At 41.5% G+C, this 21,886-nt stretch overlaps 1 protein-coding gene across 5 annotated transcripts in view; it reads left to right on the top strand.

The window, feature by feature from the left end:
* Window positions 1–332: 332 nt before the first annotated feature.
* MAP1B (microtubule associated protein 1B) overlaps window positions 333–21,886 on the top strand; it is a gene marked incomplete at both ends in the record, with an annotated part of 61,642 nt that continues 40,088 nt past the window's right edge. For all 5 annotated transcript variants that reach the window (XM_079548183.1, XM_079548185.1, XM_079548187.1 and 2 more), the window contains 2 exons: window positions 333–510; window positions 5,550–5,651. In XM_079548183.1, coding sequence (XP_079404309.1) covers window positions 333–510; window positions 5,550–5,651 — 280 coding nt within the window. The remainder of the gene's footprint in view (window positions 511–5,549; window positions 5,652–21,886) is intronic.

Raw genomic sequence — 21,886 nt, forward strand, 5'->3', positions numbered from 1 at the left:
GCGAGACAGCGGGACCTTGGGGTCCGCCGACGACCCTCGGGCGTTGTTCGCACCCCGCGTCCTTCCTGCTTCCGGGGGCCGCCGCGGGGAGGATTTGCTGCAGATGACATCAGCCGTGGATGCTGGAAAAGCGGCGGCGGGGATGCGCCGGCTCCCCCCCTTCCTCCTCCTCCTCCTCCTCCTCGGCAGGTCCCTGCCCTGCCCCGTCTCCGTATAAAAGCGCGGCCGCCTCCCCGCCCGCCCTCACTCCCTGCCGCCTGCGGAGCCGCCGCCGAGCGGCCCTTCCTTCTCCCCTCAGCGCCCCGGAGCCCCGGGGCGGAGCGGGGGGCACGATGGCCACCGTGGTAGTGGAAGCGGACTCGGAGCCCTCCTGCAGCCTCCCAAACCCCGCCGCCCCCTCGCCCAGCCTGTCGCACCGCTTCCTGGACAGCAAGTTCTACCTGCTGGTGGTCATCGGCGAGCTGGTGACCGAGGAGCACCTGCGCCGGGCGATCGCCAACATCGAACGAGGTGAGACGGCGTCGGCGGAGCGCTCGGAGCGCGGCGCCCTCTCCCTCCCGCACGCTCCCGGCGGCCGCTCCCCGCCCGCTGCCCGCGGCGCCCCGGCGGGGGGCTCCGTACTGCCGCGCCCGCTGCCCCCTGCGGGGCGGGGAAACGCCCAGCCCAGCTCCGAGCGCCGGCGCTTCTCTTTCTTTAACCGCGGATCCCGGCCCCGCCCGCACCCCTGGGCGCCCCGCGGGGTCCCCCCGCCCCGCGCCCGCAGCCCCTGCCCCGCGCTCCCGCCCCGCGCCATTGTCGGGGCTGCGGCGGACGCCCAGCCTGTCTGCCCGGAGACACCGGCGGGTGGGCGTGGCGCAGTCCGCACTGCGGTCCCTATGGCAGCCCGGAGCGGACAAAGGGCGCCCGCGCCGCCGCCGCCGCCGCCGCCGCCGGGAAGGAGCTGGGTGGGGGCTGCAGCCGATCCCCGTCCCCATCGCCGTCCCCGTCGCAGAGCCGCAGACCCCGGCGGCGATGGGGCGTTTTCCCAGCGACCGCAGGACTGCGGCTCCATCCCTGCGCATTGTGCCCAAGTTTCGGCAGCGCGATGCAGAATCCTTCGGGACCCGAGCGTGACACACACCCACCCCTGTGTTGAAAGAAATAAAAAGATGCTGGTAACGAGGCTGCAGTCTGAGTGCCCAGCCTCATTATTGTCCATCTCGGGCTGCTGTGGCTCGCTGCTCGTTTGTCCTTTCCCAAAGGCAGCTTTAGGTGAAGGTACCGTACGTGAAATGACCAAGTTCTGTAAGTTTTTGATCCGGTTTCTAATAAAGGATATTGCAGTGTGCATGGGGAGGTGAAAAGCCCTGTTGCTGTAACAGTGGTATGAAGCACAAAGGAATGATTGGCGGACTCCGTAGTTTGCTAAACTAGCTTAAGATGTGATTTTTTTAGCATACACCTTGATCTGGGCTGATGAAAGTGCAAAAATCAGAATTGTGCTATTGTTAGAAAGGAGAGAGGGAGCCTGCAAGGGGGATTTGGTAGCAGCCTTGCATGTAGGTGTGGTTCAGCACTCCAGCTAGGACTTCGCTTGTCTCTATTGTTGTGTTCTCAATCCTTGTTGCTGCAGTTGGCGATTTTTCATGGTTCTTTCTCATGGCTGTTCACGGTAAAGAGCTGCCTCATCCCAGCTTACCAGCTTCACCGAAACCCGTTGATCTTTATCGCAACCATTGTCTCCTAGGGAGAACTACTGATGCAGATGCTTTGTCATTCAGAGCTTCTTCAGCACTGCGCTTCCCTCATTTTAACTAATTGTTGATTCTGTTGGAAGTGAATTGGCTGAATTTCAATTAAATTGATGCAATTTATAGAGCAAATGGATAAAACTTTTGTAAAGACATCTTGATGTCGTCCTTGCTCAGAAGAAATGTTCTTCAGTTGCTTCTTGAAGCTTCTATTGTACAGCTGCTGCTGCATAGCTCTGTTGCTGCTACCAATAAGCGTAGCACCTGCTTACAGTTCTAGATATTCAAAGGAAACTTTGGCATTTTTGTTCATCATTTTGGATGGGAGAGTCACCTCACTCTTCCTGGACTGGGATCTTGCCTGCTAGGAAGAAAACCTTGGTCAGATTTTGGGGTGCATTGTTCTGGATCAGTACACTCTTAAGTCTGAAGGTCTGTCTATTTGAGGGCTTGACTAATCTTTCTCTTTGGGAAGTGCAGTATAATTGGGAAAAACTGGCTTCTTTCAACCTTTGTCCTCAGCAAAGCCATAAATTATTTTAGGGTTCTTGATAACTCTGCCTCAAGGTCTTCTCTGGTGCATCTTCTAAGTACCAGAGAAAATTATGGATTCATGCACTGATCTGCAGAGCAATACGCCAGCGAAAACATCTCCTGATAGGACATCAGTGGCGTGATGCTACGTAACCTGGTGGAATGCAGAGTCATTTCTTAATATATCATGAAGTGGGAATTGCTTGGCAAGCTGCATTTTCAGTAATCACATTTGGGATGCCATTTTGCTGAGGGGGCAGTCTTCCAACCCACCATCCAGTAAAGAAGAAGAGGGGAGTAAGGAGAAAGCTTCAGGATCTTTCCACTGATTTGGCAGATGCTGCTGGGTGTGCCCTGTCTGCCGTCTCATTAGCCCTGTGTCTAGTGGCGCTGTGCTCCAGAGACTGCAGAAAGAAAGAAATAGCTACAGCTCAGTCATCCTCCCAGTAGTTTCTTCCATGCTGAGAATAATACACATCATTGGATTGACCTTGGATTTTTGTTCAAGATTTACTTCCATTGTATCCAAACTTGATTTGGTGATATAACATACTTGATACATTTATGTTACATTTTAAGGTATTTGTATAATTTTTGCATCCAAAATGCTGATTCATGCATCTGCAAATCTGGCCTATTTTACCCAAATCTCATTTTCAGACTCAGTGTGGATAGCATATCTAAGCATTTCTTTTTAGTTATTTTGCACCAAGTAGTGCATTTTGGACACTGATGGGCTCAGTGGTATGACTATGCCTAATCAGAATGATACACCACTGCAAAAAAAAAAAAAACAAACAAAAAAAGAAAATGGTTTGGGATGGTGGGCAGTCTCTGTCATTAGCAGCAGTGCTGAATCATAGTCCATATTGCTTAACTGACCTCCAGAAAGCTTTGCAGCCTTCCCACGCAGTCTCGCTGTTGAAGACCAGTGAGCTGCTGTCTTCTTGCTTCTTCAGGTTCAACACTCAGTGCACTCCAACTTCGTTATCAGCATCAGTTCACTACTCATATTTCATCTGTGCTGTATGTGTGCAGCAATATATCATATTCACTTTCTTGCTCTCAAATATTCCAACACCTGGAAGATATTAAAGCTTGCTGAGCTGTGTCTGCCTGCCAAAACTACGCCCTGAAAATGCACCATATGGCCAAGAGATTTTTGAGAAACGAAAAAAAGGAGACTTGCAGAAGAGTCACCGCTTATGCCTCTGAACAATGATGTCTAAGTCAGGAAACAGAAGTGTTTTACTTCAGAGTGGTAGTGAAACATAAATGATACTGTGTTTTCAAATCTCTTTAGAGATCTTTAGAGAGCTTTGCATCTACCTAACTGGGAGGATATCCCAGAGACACCTTGACTGGATTGCTGACAAGGAACAAGTACTCAATGAATTCTCTCTGAAAAAGCTCTTGAAATGCAGATACCTGTATTTGCATGGAGAAACTCCTCGGAGCTGCAATGGAAGACCAGGAGAGCAGATCCGGTTTCTCTGCTCTTTCTCCTCCTCATCCTTCAGCCCTGCAACATGGGATCTGCCAGAGGGAGCCCTGATGTTTCTGCTGCCTTAAAACAAGATAAAGCACAGGAGGCAGTGCTGACAGGAAAATTAGTGGCCTTACACCCAGATCAAGTTACCAGCAGAAGTGCTAGTACTGGTCGCACAGTGTAAGGAGTTGGCCACATGCCTTTTCAGGCTTCTCCAGTCCAGAAGTACCAAGACCCAAAGTGGTTTAACCCAATGTCTTCATGCACAGACGTGGCCAAACTTCTGGGAAGGGGCCAACAGATGCTTTCTCATCCGCAGTTCCTTTGGCATTTGCTACCTAATCTGTATAGGTTTCAAGACAATCTCTTAGGAAAAAAACATAAAAATCACAATAATGTTGGTGTTCAAAACTACAACAGTGTCTGGACCTATATAAAGTGCAACTGTCTGCTCATTGTTTTTGACAGGAAAACTATGGAAAAGTATTAAAATGTATTCTGTTAATTTGACTTGTTTGTTTGTTTGTTTTTAAAGATAGTCATCAAAATCATACAGTAGGAAAATAAACTTATCTTTTGGTTTCGGTTATTCTTCCTTCCTCCCCCATCAAATGTCAATTCTTAAAATGTGTGATTCCAAAGTATATTTTTATGATCATGTGTCAAATATCTCATTTTCTTTGTAGCTGAGGGGAGAACACAGATGTGATGTTTATCTTTTCTAAAAGAAAAAAGATCAAGGGTAGCATTTCTAAATATCAAAACTAGGGTTTTGATATTCATAAATAAAAGATCACTTACATTTTAATTTGAAATCTTGGATGCTTCAAAGGTTTTTGAATAAAGAAGTCATGAACTCATAGAATGACTTAGGTTAGAAAGGACCTCAAAGATCATCTAGTTCCACTCCCCAGATGTGGGCAGAGTTGTCAACCACCAGATCAGGTTGCCCGGGGTTCCATCCTGCCTGGCCTCCATGGATGCACCTCCATGGATGAGACATCTACAGCTTCTCTGGGCAGCTGTGCCTGCACCTCACCGCCCTCTAAGTAAAGAATTTCCTACTAGCCTCTAACCTGAATCTCCCTTCCTTTAGTTTAAAGCCATTCCCCCTTGTCCTATTATTATCTGACTGCATAAAAAGTTGGTGTTCATCCTGTCACTAAGTTCCCCTCTAGTAATAGGAGGCTGCAATAGAGTTTCCCCGGAGTCTTCTCTTCTCCAAGCCAAACAAGCCTAGCACCCTCTGCCTTATAAGAGAGGTGCTCCACCCCTTCAGTCGTCCCTGCAGCCCTCCTCTGAACCCATTCAAGCAGCTTCATGTCTCTATATTGTTGGTGGCCTTAGTACTTTGTATTTAAATATTAACTTGCAACGTGTTAGGTAATGCTGTCCTTCTTTCAGGGGAGCAAATACAGTGTCACCTGATTCACATTTCACATTTTCACTTTTATAAATTAGTCTTCTGCTATTTTTAAGTCAATTCAGGGACATCAGTGACTTCTCACCATGTGGCCACTAGGATGTGGGACAAGCAATCATTAAGCAGGGGCTTGAAAGGAAAAGGAAAGGAATCTGCCATTTGGAAAGGCAGATTTCCTCTTGCGTCTGACTGATCCCTGTCCAGAGTGCTTTGTCTGGGCACTCAGCACTTTGCAAAACTTGGTTGTGAGGTGTGACAGAAAGAGAGACTGGTTTTTGGAATTTAAAAATATGCAAATAACCTGGATGTAAACTGAGAAATTTTCTAGTGCTGATATATCAAGCTAGATGTGTTTTTGTATTTTGAATTTTAGGAATCCGATCATGGGACACAGACCTGATTGAATGCAACTTGGATCAAGAATTGAAACTTTTTGTTTCTCGCCATTCAGCTCGATTCTCTCCTGAAGTTCGAGGTGAGCTTTTAGGCATGTTTGACAAAGTGTTACATCGCCCATTTTCCTTTGTGGATCTTTACAATGAATACTTTGCTCTGTTTTGTTTTTTTGTTTTGTTTTTAATATTGCTTGAAAATTACTTATGTTTTTTAACTGTTAGGGCAAAAGTAAACGTCTGAAGCATTAAACTAATTAGACTTTAGGTTAGATTGATATGTATCATTGTGATTAATTTTGGGGCCCCATTAAAATGAAATGAATCTCAGTTTTTGACTGGATCACTTGTGTGTATTGCACTAATCTGTGTGGCTAATCCCAGAGACTGGAGCTTGTTACCTATGGTAGGCAGAGCACATACATAAAATAACCTGAAGGGTTAGCTCTACAGTTTGACAGAGCCAGAAACAGTATTACCTTTTCTTGTAATGAAAACCCAAGGGGTGGAGGGTCTGCCTTCACTCACAGGAACATTCATAGGCTCTTACGAGGAAACTGGCACTTTACAGGGCTTATGATACTCAGCCAATTCTTCTGCTGCCTTTTCTTCAATCCTGTCCTTTCTTTAGGAGATCCACACAGGTTTAAAAAAAAAACAACCAAACAACCAAATGATACAAACACCACCAAGTTGCCTCCCCTTTCCCCCAATAATTTTGTGAAGTGTAAAATTCAATTCTGTTCTGGTTACATGGGAATCCAGTTTGGTAAGTTTTTCTTTATCTCTTCTTTTTAACCATCTCCTTACTTTAACACAAATGCTAATTGTGCATGTGTGAAATTAACCTTGGCCTCCATATATAAACAAAATATACACTTCTCGAAGTACAGCTTGCTTTCATTGGTGAAAACACTGTGATCATGAGCACATTGACAAGTACAACATAGACGTGAGAAATGTTCTAAACTCTGGCTTCAGGATCATGGTGAAAAGGGCTCTGAAATGCTGTGTCATACTGCCACTTCACATGCATACGGTTTTTTGCTGTGCACAGTTGATGAAGAGATCCTGATAGCTTGCTAGCATGATTGCACTGACTTATGGTTTTAAATAAAATACCAAAACATCTCATGTAATGAATTCTTCCTCTTGCAGCATTGGATATAGCAAATTTTGCCATTATTTCTGCTTATCTATTGAGCCAGATTCAAGACAAAGATGTACCTCTGTAGCTTTTCACCTGGTTCAAAAAACAACTGGTAAAGCAATACTCAGGACTGAATTACTCCAATGCACTCAATGTTTTTTGCCATCTCATTAAGATGTTACTTTTTGATAGCATTGAATGAATTAAAATAAAGCTAGTTTCACATGGTTAAATACTGTGGTTTCACGTAATAAATGAAAGAACATTATGAACCTTTTTTTTTCAATTCAAATTTGAGTTCAATTTCAACCAATAATATAGAATCTTCTAGGAATTTTTCTTTAGGAATTATATATTTCATTGTGTTTTTTTTTTCTTGTTTGTCTAGACTTGTCTGTTTTGTCTGTCATTGTGTTGAATTACAGCTTAATTGCATGTGACTGGAATTCATCAACAGCTCTATGACAAGCAGTAATGAATGTGTTTTTCAGCACTGCACAATCTTTAAACAATAAACTGCCAAAATCTACATTGAAAGAGTACTGAGAGAGCTTTAAACCTGGAAAAAAGAGAAACATCCAGGAATAAAACTAACCCTCTTCACCAGCTTCTTCTCTCAGACTGTGTGGAAACCCACTGGCACTTTTTGAGTCCCATGGCACAGATTAAAGGACAAGATTTGAGTCTCTCTCTCTGGTTCTTTGATGTTGAATCTGCCTTGAGGCTCCTTTGAGTTCTCATGTCTGATAGAGTGAGGAGGATGGGATTTTTTTTGTTGCCCTATGTTGATATAATTTCAAAATATTTTCTGTTACAGTGCCTGATTGTTGAATTTTGGTGAGTGCTCAACCTGTGAAACTGGCAACACATACTACACGTGTTAAAGAGATTATTGTGGGTACATATCACATTGTGGTCTCAAACTCAGAAATTCAGTGGGCTCTGGGTAACTAGGTGACCTCTTGTCCAAAGCAAGTATTCATCCCAGGTGATGGGATAATGTGTGCCATGTCAAATGGGGTGTAATTAAACAGTCCTTTTCTTCAGTCTTCTGAGACTGAACTCGTTTGTATGACTCAAACATAGGGACAGTTTACTCTTGAGGAATGGGAGAATCATTTAGTGAGTCTGCACAGCCCTTCGTACAGAGAGGTCTAAATACTGACTGAAGCTTGTTTGATTATCATGTTTAATTATGATAATTGCTGTGCTGGCTCAGTGCATTCTTGTATGCTTCTCAAATCAGCTCAAGGATACACACAGCAGAAATATGAACAGTATGACTTGTTCTCCAAGACAACTCTTGGAAGAAATGGGGCCAACCCTACCATATGCCTGCAATGTTGAAAGAAGGACATGTGAGAGAAGATGTTAGTCATAGCAATAATTTATGTGTTTTCTCTTGAGGAATTTGAGGGGTAATCCTCGTTTGCAGTGAAAGCCATGTACATATTGATATAGAATAGAGCATGACTGAATCTGAGCACTCTTTTTGTGCTTTTACCAAGGGAATGGATTGTCACAGTGGTATTCATGTATCCTATACTCAGCTTCTGAACAATTTATGGATGATTTATATTCCTTGAAAAATCAAATTCAGAACGGAAATGCTAGCGAGATCTTCTCTGATACCTTATAAAGGGGCTGAGTTTGCACTCTCTTTAATAATACCAAATGTGCAGAGATGTTGTCAGGTGCTGGTGAAAAATGAGTAACGGCACTTATTAACTGGTTGCCAAGACAACAAGCAACATGACTTAAAATGGGTGTTTGCCTCTGTTTTCTCTGTCGTGTTCTGGCAATGACTTCCATCTTATGTTAACTTCACAAAGACAAAAAATTCAAACAATGTGTTGCAATATGTACGTGCTGGAAAAGGAACCATGTATCTGGTAAGGAGGCAGAGCAAATGGAGATTGTTCAAACTGCAGCTGTTGCTAACAATCCTTTCTCAATTAATGGATGGATGTATGTTTCAGCAGCATAAAGCTGTATATCCTGCTTGACAAAAGACTGAGTAACTGGATTTTGCTTAGGGGTGAAACCATTGAGGGCTTTCCACAAGACATCCACACCTGCCATTTTGTCCCGTTTTTTCCACCTGGGAGTTCAGCTGTTGCCTTGGTGTGTATGCAAGCTCTTGTCTAGATAAAATAATTTTTATTTACATAGCTGATCAGTACATAGCCGATCAGTACATAGCATACATACCCTTAACCTCGTTCTCTGAGAAGAATTATTGCTAAAGAGAGCTCTGTGGCTATTTTATGCTTCAAACATTTCATGAAGAACAGGCTTCTATGGAAAGCAAAGTCCAAGCAGCATCAGGTCTCTTATTACCCACAGGTCAGCAGCTGGTCACTGCACTGATTTAAGCAAGTCCTTCCATACCTTCCTCACCTTGATTTTCAGCATCCTGCCTGTGGCCATGGAGGAACCTGTCTAAGTGAAAGAGGTGTTTGGTATCCCAGCAGTATCCTCCTGCTTCAGCTGTGTCTGTGGGCTTATCTCCTCTGGACTTCCTGTGGAAGGGCCTTGTTCTCTGAAACTGTCATTGATCTCGAAAGCCTAACACCCTTCATTCTGAGAGTTACCATTTCAGAAGTTACAATTAAGGATTATTAGTGTCCTGTGGTTTTGAATCAGGAGGGTTTTAGTCATTGAAATCCATAGCTCTATTGTTTGCCAAAACAGTCTGTAGTCCCGTTAGTGTTACCAAAGCAGTTAATATATGCCCAGTAGATTGTGTGAGCTCATGGAGTTGCTGATGAAATCCTAAAATGCAGTGTTCTTGTGCTTTAAAAAAAAAAAAAACAGGAAATCAAAATTCATCAAGTCAGATAATGTAAATTCTTAAGCAAAACCTATCGATTACATTGAAACAAACAGAAAAAAAAGAGCCACAATGGCAAGGCCAGATCTCTATTTTGCTTAACTCATCTGAGGTGGAGGGGCAGAGATCATCAGTCTGACTCTTTGCCCGTCACTTTGAGGTCTGTCCCGTCAATGTCCATCTGTGCAGATGAGAGGAAGAGGTGAACTCAGCTGGTATCTGAGCCTCACCACTAAGGGCCTGGGAGTTAATTCAGACCAGGAACTCAAGTAGTCTAGTAGGAATATTCAGGGGCAGTCTATAAATATGATGTCACAGCTATTAAAGGCTCTAATAGCTGGAATAGCTATCGAGAGGAGTCATTTGAGCTCATTGTATGTTCAGAGAGGTTAATTTTAGCTGTCTACCAGACTTGTTTTGTGTTTTAGAGTATATATGCCTTAGATGAAAGAAAATGGAGGTGAAATAGGACTTGAATAGGGAGTCGATCTGACTCACTGCTGCAGCAGTGGCTGGTGTCCCCACAGTGTGTTGCTGCCAATGGCACAAGGGTACAGGGCAACGCTGGGAGAACAGGGGAACCAATGGAGTGGCATGAGCTCTTTTGTGTGCGAAGCTGGGGTTTGTTAGCTCAGGAGAGGCTTACAGCACAACTGTTTCTGTGCTTGGGTACATTCATCGACAAAGCCTTCCTTTTTTAGTACTCATCAGAATGCCTAGGATGGGCTAATAAGTAATTCTGTCTTTCTCTTTACTTCCCCCCCCCACTTCTCCCCCTTCCTCCCAGTGAATTAATTCTTGCACTTCTGCAACAATCATTCTGGCACTGAATTCCACCTCTGTTTTTTTTTAAGGAATGATCTCGAAGAAAATTAGCATGAATTTACATTAGTGCCACAACACTAGTACCTGCTGATGCTAAGCTGCTAACATGAATCAGCAAAATGACTGAGAGTTTATTTTTAACTGTGTTGTATCACAAGTACTTGCAGTGTGTTAGCCTAGCCCGTATTTTGTGGAAATATGTTTTTGACCTGTGTGAGATGGCTAGCAGAGGCACAGGATTAAGTTATTGGTGAACAATGTTTGAATTGAAATGCTACTGTGAAATTTGTCTTCCCATCCCTACTTTTTAAGTGGATAATTCACACCTAATGGTATACTCAAGGGTTATTTTGTTACAGGTTATTTAACAAATACTTACAGAATTATACTTTCTTTATCCTCACAACTCCCCAGTCTTCCTTTGCTACCATTATGTCTGTTGGATATCTGAAAATGAAGACTTAAACAATTTTTTTTTTTTTACCCTTGCTAAGTATTATTTACAGATGAACTACTTTTCATCCCTTCCATCATGGATTTAAAATAAATGTGTAGCCAAAACATCACTGCATTTTTTTCATCTGTTTTCTGGTTGTCACACGTAACTTTTTTTTCACAATATCTGTTTCTCTTAATTCTCAATTGCCTGCATTTTCTATTAGTTTTTGGGAACTGCTTATCAATTACTTGGGAGAATTATGAAATGTTTCTAATTGGACTTTATTGTATGGGGAAAATTTTGATCCATACTTCCTGGTATTTTTTTAGGTCAAACAACAACCAAATTGTGTGTCACAAAAATGGAGAAAAGGCAAATTTTAACTTCTGTTTATTGTCAGATTAAATCAGTCCTTTATTTTCCATAGTTGCTTACCACAGTGTTCCTCAGTAAGACCAAACCCATCCTGCACTGGGAAGAAGAGTTTAGAGACTCCATGTCTCCATGCTTGCTGGAATGGGGAGCATGTTTTCAGTCCCCCTTGCCCATTCTTGCATGAGAAGTACCACAGTGGGGTACTACATGAAGAGCTCCATCTCTAACTCACCCTGTAGAGACAAAAGCAGAAATCATGGCAAGAGATGCCTTACTGCTGACCACAGATCCAGGTGCTCCTCCTGTCTGTAGTCGGTCAGGAGCAGTCCTTAGTACATCACAGTCCATGTGATTAAGTGGAGATGATCATGCATTAGAAGGTAAAAGTCATAAATAGAAAGGTGGGTGTTTCCGTAGCAGACAGCCATGTATATGCACTGTATATGCCTTCTATGTTTCCATCAAAGACATGGTGGGTACTGGTTGCACGCTGTTTCTAGAATCAAGCAGAGAAGTCCGTATTTCTGATGTTCTGTGCTTGCAGACTGTGTGTGCGTTCTGTCTGCGCAATATAGACTCACATGTAAGTAAGGACATGATTCTTCTGATTCCTGGATATTTTGCTGGTTGGAGTATGTCTTTTATAATTCAAATCTGGTTGCTGATAGAAGACAAATTAAGTTAAAAAATAATAAAACTAATAACCAAGCACTGCTTGTAGAAGTGAATTTATGTGAATTTCAGCATTCTTTTGATGTAGCAACTTCATATGCTTTGGTAGCTGAGAGTTTCACTGTAATCGTCAGCAGAGTCATTCTCCTGTGTCTTTGAGTCTGTCTTCCCTGTAAGTGGGAAGCATAGAGTATAATTTAATAACAAAACAAAACAAACGAAAAAACAACAAAGCAAAAATCCTTCCAAGGAGGCAAACCATATTCTTAGTGGTATAATCTCAGGCTTTGTGATCTCTGAGTGATACTAATGTGCTATAGAGACTTCCAGCTGGAAGTTAAGTCCCCTCTGGAAGTTGTTCCAATGTTATGACAAAGAAGATTGGTCCCAGCTTTGGCTTCTCTCTCTGGGGGCACAAATAAAGCTCTGCTCTTACAAGCTCTTTGTGGTGGGTTGATCTGGCCAGCAGCCAAGCACCCACAGCTGCTCACTTGTCCTCTCTATCCCTGCCCCTCCCAGGATAGACCAGAAAGAGCAAAAGCTATAAAACTCATGGATTTGGATAAAGAGAGCTTAATAGGTAGGTAGTGGGTGGTGAGGGGAAAAAAGGCGAAGCGAAGGAAGTCACTCACAGTATCAAGTAAGGCATACACACAGGTGTATCACATAGGCCAGCCAGTCTTTAAGCAATGGACCACCTCAATCTATACTTCTTTCTTGACCCCAACTTTTATTGCAGAGCATGAGTTATATAGTATGTGTTTGGTCAACAAGAGTCAGCTGTTCCAGCCTTGTTTCCAAAGATTCTTGCCACCTGCCAGCCACTGTTGGGTACAGTGGAAGAAAGAAAGCTTTGACACTGTGCAAATACTTTCCAGCCACCGTCAAGTCATTTGTGTGTTATCAGCAGTGTTCAGGGCACAATCCCAAAACACATACAGGTTGCTATGAACAAAGTTAAGTCCATCTCAACTAGATGGACTAGTTAGAGTCCATCCTATTTTTCCAAAAAATAAGTTGTCTTTTAATATTTGTTTGTGTATGAATCTTTTCAAAAGACCATAATGAAAGGACTGACATTTCCTGGATTACTTCAAGTGTGAGGAAATCAGCATCTTGAAAACTGATCTGGCAACAGTGGATGGACAAGATGGACTAGAAAAACATTAATACAGGAAAAAATTACAAACACTACTTTTATGTTTTCATGTTCAAGTCATGTTTTTTGTTTTCTGTTATTGGACTTCTGGAAAAAAAATATGGGATGCTAACTGACATGGTCTTAAAAAAAGTCCTCACTAAGAGATCCCTCCTGGGGTACCTTCTGATTTGGTTGTTATGGCCATTCAGATTTCATAACCTCTTGCAGTTTTCTCAGTCTTCCAGGATGTGCATAGGGTTTAGGCGAGCAAAAAAAGTGCAAAATGCAAAATTATTTTGTGTGTGAACAGGACTTGAAGTGGATACAGAAGGCAGTACTCCCAAGAATATCTTTAGTAGGATTTAATGCTTGTAGCGGGCTACTAATTTAATGTCATTAGTCAGAATTGTCTCGTGTTGTTGGATTTTTTAAACTTATCGTTACTAGCTTCAAAGCTTAGATTCTGAAAGCTCCTTAGGCTTGGAAGATTTAAATCTTTTTCAGTGCTAGTTAGATTTTTGTACAGTCAACATTTCCTACCAAGTTAGTTAGCTTTTAATTTTTCTACATTTCAATAATTACATTACAGAATGCCTTTTGTACAGTTCAATCCATTATCCATATAAAAGCTTGAAATTTTTGCTTATTTCTTATTGTGTCCTACAATGTGATCTGCTGGATCAAATGAAAAACCAGATTGTCTTTCAACAGAACACATGGAAACACAGATGTCACCAAAAAGAAATCCAAATGGGGCTGGTGTATTTGACTCTTAAAAAGTAAGGATGGGCTCCTTTGATCACAGCACTGTCTCGGCTCGTCTTGCATAGTTTAGGTGCACTAATTGTATTCCTGAAGAGTCCCTGGCAGACTCAACTATTCCTGGTGGGAACAGTTGCTCTGCACCTAACAACCCTGTGTACCTACTAAAGCCTATAAATACAGCAGGAATTAGAATTTGTCACTGGTTTCTCTGGGATAATGTCATTGTATGTCAAATAGGGGATTACCATGTGGAAGGAGCTCTTTGTGACATTCTTCCTTCATGTTGAACTGGAGAATCAGCTTGTATTAATTTGCTGGGAGGAGCTTTCTACAGTGGGGAATAAACCTATTTTATAGGGCTTTGTTAATGGATGTAGGTCCTCCACTACGATTTATTGATGGTAATCATGGGAAGGAGGAGATGCAAAGCCTTCTGATTTCCTTGAACTGTAGGCTTACTCTTTGGGCCATAGAACAGTATAATACAATCATACATTAGAGACATATGTACCAAAAATGGGGTAGTTTCAACCTCTGGATTGTTTCTTGGCCTGTGCACTCACTTTGTAATTAAATTGACTTAAACTGAAAGCAGATTCCTAAGAAACCAGTTTCTTGCATAGAATCTGGAGGGAATATTATATAGAGATTTATTTCTTAGGTTACTACTATTTTTCAGCTTTGCATGTTATTGATTTGCAGAACTGATGCTTTTCTAACTTTCTAACTCTTCCAAACTTGTGTTCTTTTTCCTGCTGCTGTTGGACACAGCTGGTCATCTGTGAAATTGCCTGCTTCCTCCAATGCTTTTCAGGCTGTTCTAGGTACTCTGAGAGACAAACAGTGCTGGCTATTTCCAGGGAGGTCGTAACCTGGTGTTTTCAGCCTAGAGCAGTGTTCGTTTTGGCATGATAACTCTTTCTCCCTTCCTGTCTCAATTTGTGGTCAGAAAAAAAGCAGAGAAGACTTTAAAAGAAGTGACCACTCCAAAATAATTTTTTCACTATCAGAAGTGAAAGTGTGGTTCAAGGCAGTCCTGCAGAGCTACTTTACCTGGTCCTGGTGAGCTATTGACTCCAGCAGGATAGGGCAGTGCTGTGTGGGCACAACCCCAGACTCCCCTCTCTGGGAACTGAGTGATTACATCAGCAATGGAGGAGACTCTCAGAAGACCTGCAGGAGGGATCATTCTCCTCATCACATCACTATTCAATTTTGCTACAGCACTGTGTTGGCAGAGCCCTACTGCTGTGTTTTAAAGACAGTTTTTCCTCTGCATTGGCAGTTTTTGCATAGACAGAGTACAGATTGGAGACATATTTGATGACATTTGCATCCAAAGCTTTTTTCCAATTTCCTGTTTCATTTTGTTATTTCTTCAGCGTGTTCTAAAAATTGCATCCTATGCCCTTCTTCTTTCCTTGAATGGAATGCTGAGTTTGGAGATTTGTGGATGTTTTCAAGGTGACAGTGAAGTGAGTGTTGAAGAGATGACACTCACTCTTCTTCCTTTCCCCATTACTGTTCCTCCTCCATTCTTCTTGTGTGTCACAGTAAGTCATGGTGATATGGTGGTAAAATGAAAATTGCACATAGCTAATACTAGTACTAGGAAATTCAAGCTTGCTCTCTCTTTGAAGCCACACTGTAGATAGCAACAAATTCTTTTTTTCTTCTTTTTTTTTTTTTTTGAGTTTAGAAAAAAATGATCAGAAATCTCTCTGTTCACAAATGATGCTTTGTAATTTTTCAATTTTTCATCCTTCTATTTTTGCCTTCTTCTGGCAGTTCCAGCTTCTTTGATTTTCCCTTTGAGCAGATTGCTGTATATGTCAGAGATTCTTAATCTGGGCAGAATAATCTAGTAAATTTACAAGATTAGATTTAGGCCAAAGTTCTTTTTAAACTTCTTCAAGTTTTAGTTCCCATACTATTCCACATCTGCTGCTTATTTGCAGAGAAGGGACACTCTCAGACAATAGCATCTAGATGTGAGACCAGCTGTTTGTCACTGGATGTTCTAGGTAAGTTGGCTGTTGGCTAGGTGTGGTCTGAACGTAACAGACATCTCATCTGGAATGATGGAAGGAAAATGGATAATGCAGATGTAGATTAAGTGGATCTGGCTTGCCATAGTGCTATGACAATAGTTACTGCTTTGTAAGTGGAGTTAATAGAGCAGATATTCTCCACTGGGATGTCTGCTATCAAATCATGCTTTGGCTGTGTAAAGCTTGGAATTAGTGTTGCTAGAGCTGGCAGCCTAATGACAAAGAGATTCACTGCTGAGTTTGACACTGTTACAGATTTTAAAATGAAAAGCTTAAACTCAGTATTCCAACTAAATATTTAAAGAACTCTGGAGACTAATTTTTGAGATCCTATGAAATAAGAGGAATCACAGGAAAGTAAAAGAAATGTCACTCTACTCAAATTTAATCATACTCTCATCTCTTTTAAATTGCTGTTTTCAAACATTACTTTTCTTCTGTAATAATACTTTTTGTAGTAATAGCCTTCAGAACTCACTTCAACCAGATTTTCTACACAGAAAGTCAGCATTGTATAACGCAGTTAAAATTATGGAATTAAAAAACAAAACAAACAAACAAACAAACAAACAAACGAAAAAGCCAACTTCATGAGCAATTAATAAAAAAAACATACCAGCAATCTGCATCATGTTTTCTTACCCTTTCTCTTTTCTGGAAATTGCCCATTGTGGAATTAATGCTCAGTCATGCCTTTTTGCCAGTAGATGGCATTCTCAATGCCCATACTTACTGCAGCGCTGCAAGCATGTTCGAACCTCAGTAGGAATACTTCTCTACAGTTTTTAGGTCATAGTACCTAATATGATACACATGTTTCTGTTTTCTCTGAGGTTTTGTTTGGAGTTCATGTTTCATACAGCTGAGATCTGTTAACTGCGAAGGACACAATCCTCAGTGCCAAACAAGCTCAGCAAACTTGAGCTCTCTCATAGTCAGCATGGTAGCTCTCACAGTGTAAAGATCGCAGGTAGCGATCATTTATGAAAATGCTTAACATTGCAGTAAGTCTGCAGAACCAGTAAGGAAAAAAGCAAGACCACAGTATGTGTGGTTGTATTTGTGCATGAATTAGTGCATGCTGTAGATATATCTGAGGAAATATTTATTAAATTAGCCTTACAGATGATGCATTCTGTGTACTGTCATGTTGCTCCCAGTGGACCTGAGCTTCCTTCCTCTTGAAAGTGGAACAGAGTAATCACACCAAGACATGGTAATACCTCTTCTCAGGTGTTGAGTTTAGAGTGCAACATGAAATAATAGAACTGAGACCTAGGCAAGTAGACTCCGACTCACCTGTCAAGTTTAGTACATCTCAGTTTTTTTTCGCCTGTCTCAGTCTGTGGTGTGACTGTTAGGAACAGAGAAATACAGTAGCATGTAGTTTGACAAAGCACTTCAGTATTGTCTGTCTAAAAATACTCATTCGTACAAGTTAAATCTCAGTGAGGGATTTTTGCATTTCTCAGGAATTGGGGAAAAGAAGTGTCACTATGTGACTGCAGAACACTGTATTTCCTAAATTAAGAGATACAGAACTTAGTTCTTAACTTTCTCTCTCCACAGCATAAAGTCTATGATACTCAATTATTGCAGAAAAGCCTTGATCTGGATTATTCAGTCGCAGAGATTTAATGATGCTTAATTCTTTTTGTCTTGCTTCAATTTCCCATTAAGGACTGCTCTGCCAAGTGTGCCAGCAGGGAATCTAATGTCAGTGATTTATGTGGCATGGTCTTCATTAGAATTCAAAATGAGGCCACAGTCTCTCTTCAAATAAGCCACCAGCCAGATGTTAGAAAGTAATCAGTACAGGGATCACTCAACTTGCCTTGAAAATAACACAAAAGATGAAAAGCTGAGATTAGCCATTCACCAATTTAACTTCTTCAGATTTCAGTCCCGTATTTTTTTGTAAAGGAGCAATAAAAAAAAAAGACCATTTAATAAAATTGAACACCTGCATCCATCTGCACATGGAAAACCTTCCAATATATGCAAATACTGATGGACATCCTATACATGTTCCTTCAGCTGATTTAGCTGTGGGCAACACAGCAGGGCTTTGAATGCTTTCAGGGAGCAGGTGTCTGTTACCACTTACAAAACAAACACAGCCATCACTTTGCCTTAAATTGCAATTGCTACATCAATTTGGCAAATTCTGCTCCTAGTAAGTGTAAATTCTTTGTAATTTTACCGACAACCAAAGAATCCCTCTACATTTACCCAGCTATTTATTAGGGTATCATTGGAGTTCTTTTGAATAATTGCAGCATGTAGGACCTATCAGTAGATGGTTTGAAGGAATAGGCAGTAGAGAGCTGATCTGTATTTTATCACAGGGTTGCACACAGAATGAAAGGCAGTACTGCTGAGTTGCTGTGGCACCACTTGAAGTAAAATACTTGCTAGTTTTGGCATTGCTGGAGCTGGCAATAAATCACCTGAATTTCATTAAAACTAAACTCCTGTAGGAAGCTGGATGCTTGTCCAAAGTGTAATCCGAGATGGTGAAATACTGTCTGCCATCACTAACAAAGCTTCATCTCAAGTGGAAGTGAAATGCTTGTAAGTGGCACCACGTGTCCGTGGCAATGTGTGTTCTTTGATTACTGAAACGTTCCTGCCACTCCCAAATCCAGAAATGCTTACCGGCTAAGGTTAAAATGCCATGGGAGGATGAAATAAATGACATTTTGATTACCTCTCAGAGCTTGGCTTAATAGCTGACACAACCTTCAAATCCTGGAGGAAGTGGCAAGCAGGGGTCCTTGCCTTTTGTCACCTCTGCAGTGCCAACCCCGCCTCCTCACGGCTGCTTATCTCATGGCAGAGGGTTAACGAGAAGACTGTAGGGCTGGAGTTGTGGAAGGCAGTTTGAATTCCATCTGTGTGGATTATGATCTGGTGGAGTTCATTAGCATGCAGGCAGGCTCGAGCGCATATCTTTCAAGAGGCCCATGACTTCCAGGCATTTTCACACTCCGGCAGATCTGTTGTGCCGTATGGGGTTGGCCCACATTTTTGTATTAGCACAGTTTAATTAGGCAAGGAGAGATGGCTACATTTCCAGAATGATCTACTGATACGGTGATAAATACTGATATTTATTACAAGGACTCTTTGAAACAAATGTCTGTTCTGTTACACGGGTTTGCTCATTTGAGGACCCTAGAGCCATTCATGAAACAACTAAATCCTCTCTGGTGTGAAGTAGAATACTAAAAAGGATTAACACTGGCAGGGTGAGGATTCCCACTAGTTTCTGCTGTGTTCCCATGTCTTGTTCTTATAATCTGATATTTAGGTTTGATGAAAGGAGCTGTGTTCAGAGACTGCTTCCTGTTTCTTGCAGCAGTGTAGTAGGAAAAAAATGGGTTAAGGGATTGGCTAAAAATGATCAATCCCAAAGTTGTTGAGGGATATACAACTGCTCTGATGAGAGGAATGTTGGATAGCTCAATTCCATATGTTTATTGTGGTTATTCAAATTGGAGATGAAAGGCAAATATGAAAACATCCAGTCTTCTAAATATTTACGTGACAGCCAGTATTTCAATAGCCATCCAGTGAATGTTACATGAGGAGAGGTTGCATGTTCAAGTCATTTTTGATTTTTTGCCATAGATTCCAATAAAGACAAGACTTCTCCCAACATTACTAATTATTCTTGTTTTCCATACGTAAGTACTTTTTCTTCTCAAATTAGGAAAGAATGTTCCTTTGTATTTTTTCTGCTTGGAGCTATCAGAGAGGTGTAGGTGAGTTTGTTAAATCTAAGAGCTCTTACAGTATACACTTAGACAATTCCCTTAGACAGTGAAGTCGGGCTTAATGTGAATTGCACTTCATAAAAAAAAAAAAGTATAAAATTCTGCGTACAGTACAAGACAGTGATGCTTCTGATAGAGATTTAATGTCAACCTTAATATTTCTCTGTCAAGAGAAAATATGAAAATGTCAGAGGATATCTTCTCCCAGAGATGAGGAAATACATTAAATATTGAGTTATTTTAATTAATCATTGTTTAACTGATTATGGTCCTAAGAGTGTACTTGTGTAATGTTCATTTAGTATTAAGTGTGTTAAATGTCTCACCAATGCTGACACTTTGTCGTTCTAATGAAGTATAGTTCATGAATGTCTGTAATTACACAGTCTGTGTGTAATTAGCAAGATTTCTGAAGGGAATGTATCACATCTAAAATAATGTTTTCTGCTTTGCACAGACTTACTTCACCTGACATTTCTAAGTCAGAGCAGTTTTCTGCAGGCAGTATCTCTGGTCTCCCTTGTAAATATAAGATGGAAAATTGTCTTCTTCTAATTATGTCTACTGAATATGGAATCATGTAGATAGACCTGCTGTAGATGATAGATACTTCCATTGTTTTAGCAATTTGCTGTATTTGTTATGCATGAAAAATGCTTTTGATAACCCATGTTAATCACAGTTACTGATGAAGCAGCGCCTGCAATTATTGTACTTAACTTAAATAAATCTTCAGAAGATACAATGTTAGAGGGTTGATAATGAGCACACATAGAAGCTGGAAACACTGATTAATTTAATCGGGGTTATTTTGCTTGCTGCCAAAATAAGGGTGAGTATGAGTGATGCCACTGGAAACTGTGAAAGTATTTAACCCAGGGCTTTATATCTAGAGAAAAAATCAGTTCCTGTTTCAGAAACATTGGTAATGCAAAGTATTTTCTCTATTATAAAAGCAATAGACATTTACTAACTTGTTCAGATTGATTATTTATGAAGCAGCATGACAGTTAATACTATGAAATTAATAATGCCCAGAGGCATCCACGTGAAATGGTGTTCACATTTAATTTTCTCACTTAAACAACTATAATAGTGTAAAGCTATGCACAAAGATCTGATAGGTTACAAACGTCCTTCACCTAATTCTGAAAGATTCACCTTTTAATTTACTGCCTCAACTTTCAAAGTTAGATCAATATTTTAAAGACATAGTTAAACACCAGTTGTTGTTGTTGTTTTCTTGTTTGCATTGGTTTGGGGTCTTTTAGCTTTGATTTGATTTGATTTGATTTTTGCTGAATGTGAAAAACTGAGTATTTCCGACTTGTTCTCCTGAGTCAAAGTAGGCTACTCATCACCAAAGGCTACAGGACCTTCTTTGGGGAAAGCTTCACTCTGTCAACCCAGCTGGTTGAAAGAAAAGGGGTGATAAACACAACTTCTGTGAAAAAGGAAGGGCTCGGCACAACACTTTCTGTTGTGGGAAATCAGACACACAAGAGATGCAGTTGTCGTTGAGATGGGTGTGTATACTGGTAATGGAGTTGCCCACAGGAGCATTCTCGGTCGGGTGGTTGATTGGCGCAGTACAGCTTCTGAAAGGCTGCTGGTAGCAGAAGGATTTGTTACTGACTGCAGGCTTCAGAGGCAGCGAGAAATACATCAAGGGGAAAATTGGTGGTGAGGAGGCAGACTGGATGCCTTTTGCTTGTGGAATCTCTGGATGTCCCTGGTGACAACAAAAGACTCAAATGGCAGAAATTCACTGTACTTGCATCCTTTCAGCATCCATGGGCTGAAAGAAGGTCTTTCAACTCTGTTAGTTTTATTTTGCCCATTTTACGATACCTTCATGTCAGAACACTGTCAAGAACAGTGTGTTTTGTCTCTGCTGCTCGCTGAAGCTCTGCAGGGGCTGCGGGAGCTCCTGTACTTCTTTTTCTGCTCTCCCCAGTGCTTGACCACCACCCCTGAGATGCTTAATGGGAATCCCAAGACACAGCTGACCTGAGACCCCTCAGTTTCCACAGCTACTACCAGTTCTCTTTGTCATAGGATCATAGAAAGCTGTAGTGACCATGGCACTAACACAGCAGATGTGTTTATTCACTTCTTTTCTGATTGAGTGGGGTCTAGGTAAAGCTGAGAGAAAAGAACCACTCTGGATTTTATAGAGAAGATCCAGATTTATTTCTTGTGTCAGCTTTATTTGAGAGATTTTCAAACAAGCCCGCTGCAACTTGGCACATCCCTCCATCCTTTACCAGCCCTAAAAGTAAATTAGA

Source organism: Tetrao urogallus (genome assembly GCF_951394365.1).
Source record: "Tetrao urogallus genome assembly, chromosome: Z".
NCBI lineage: Eukaryota > Metazoa > Chordata > Aves > Galliformes > Phasianidae > Tetrao > Tetrao urogallus.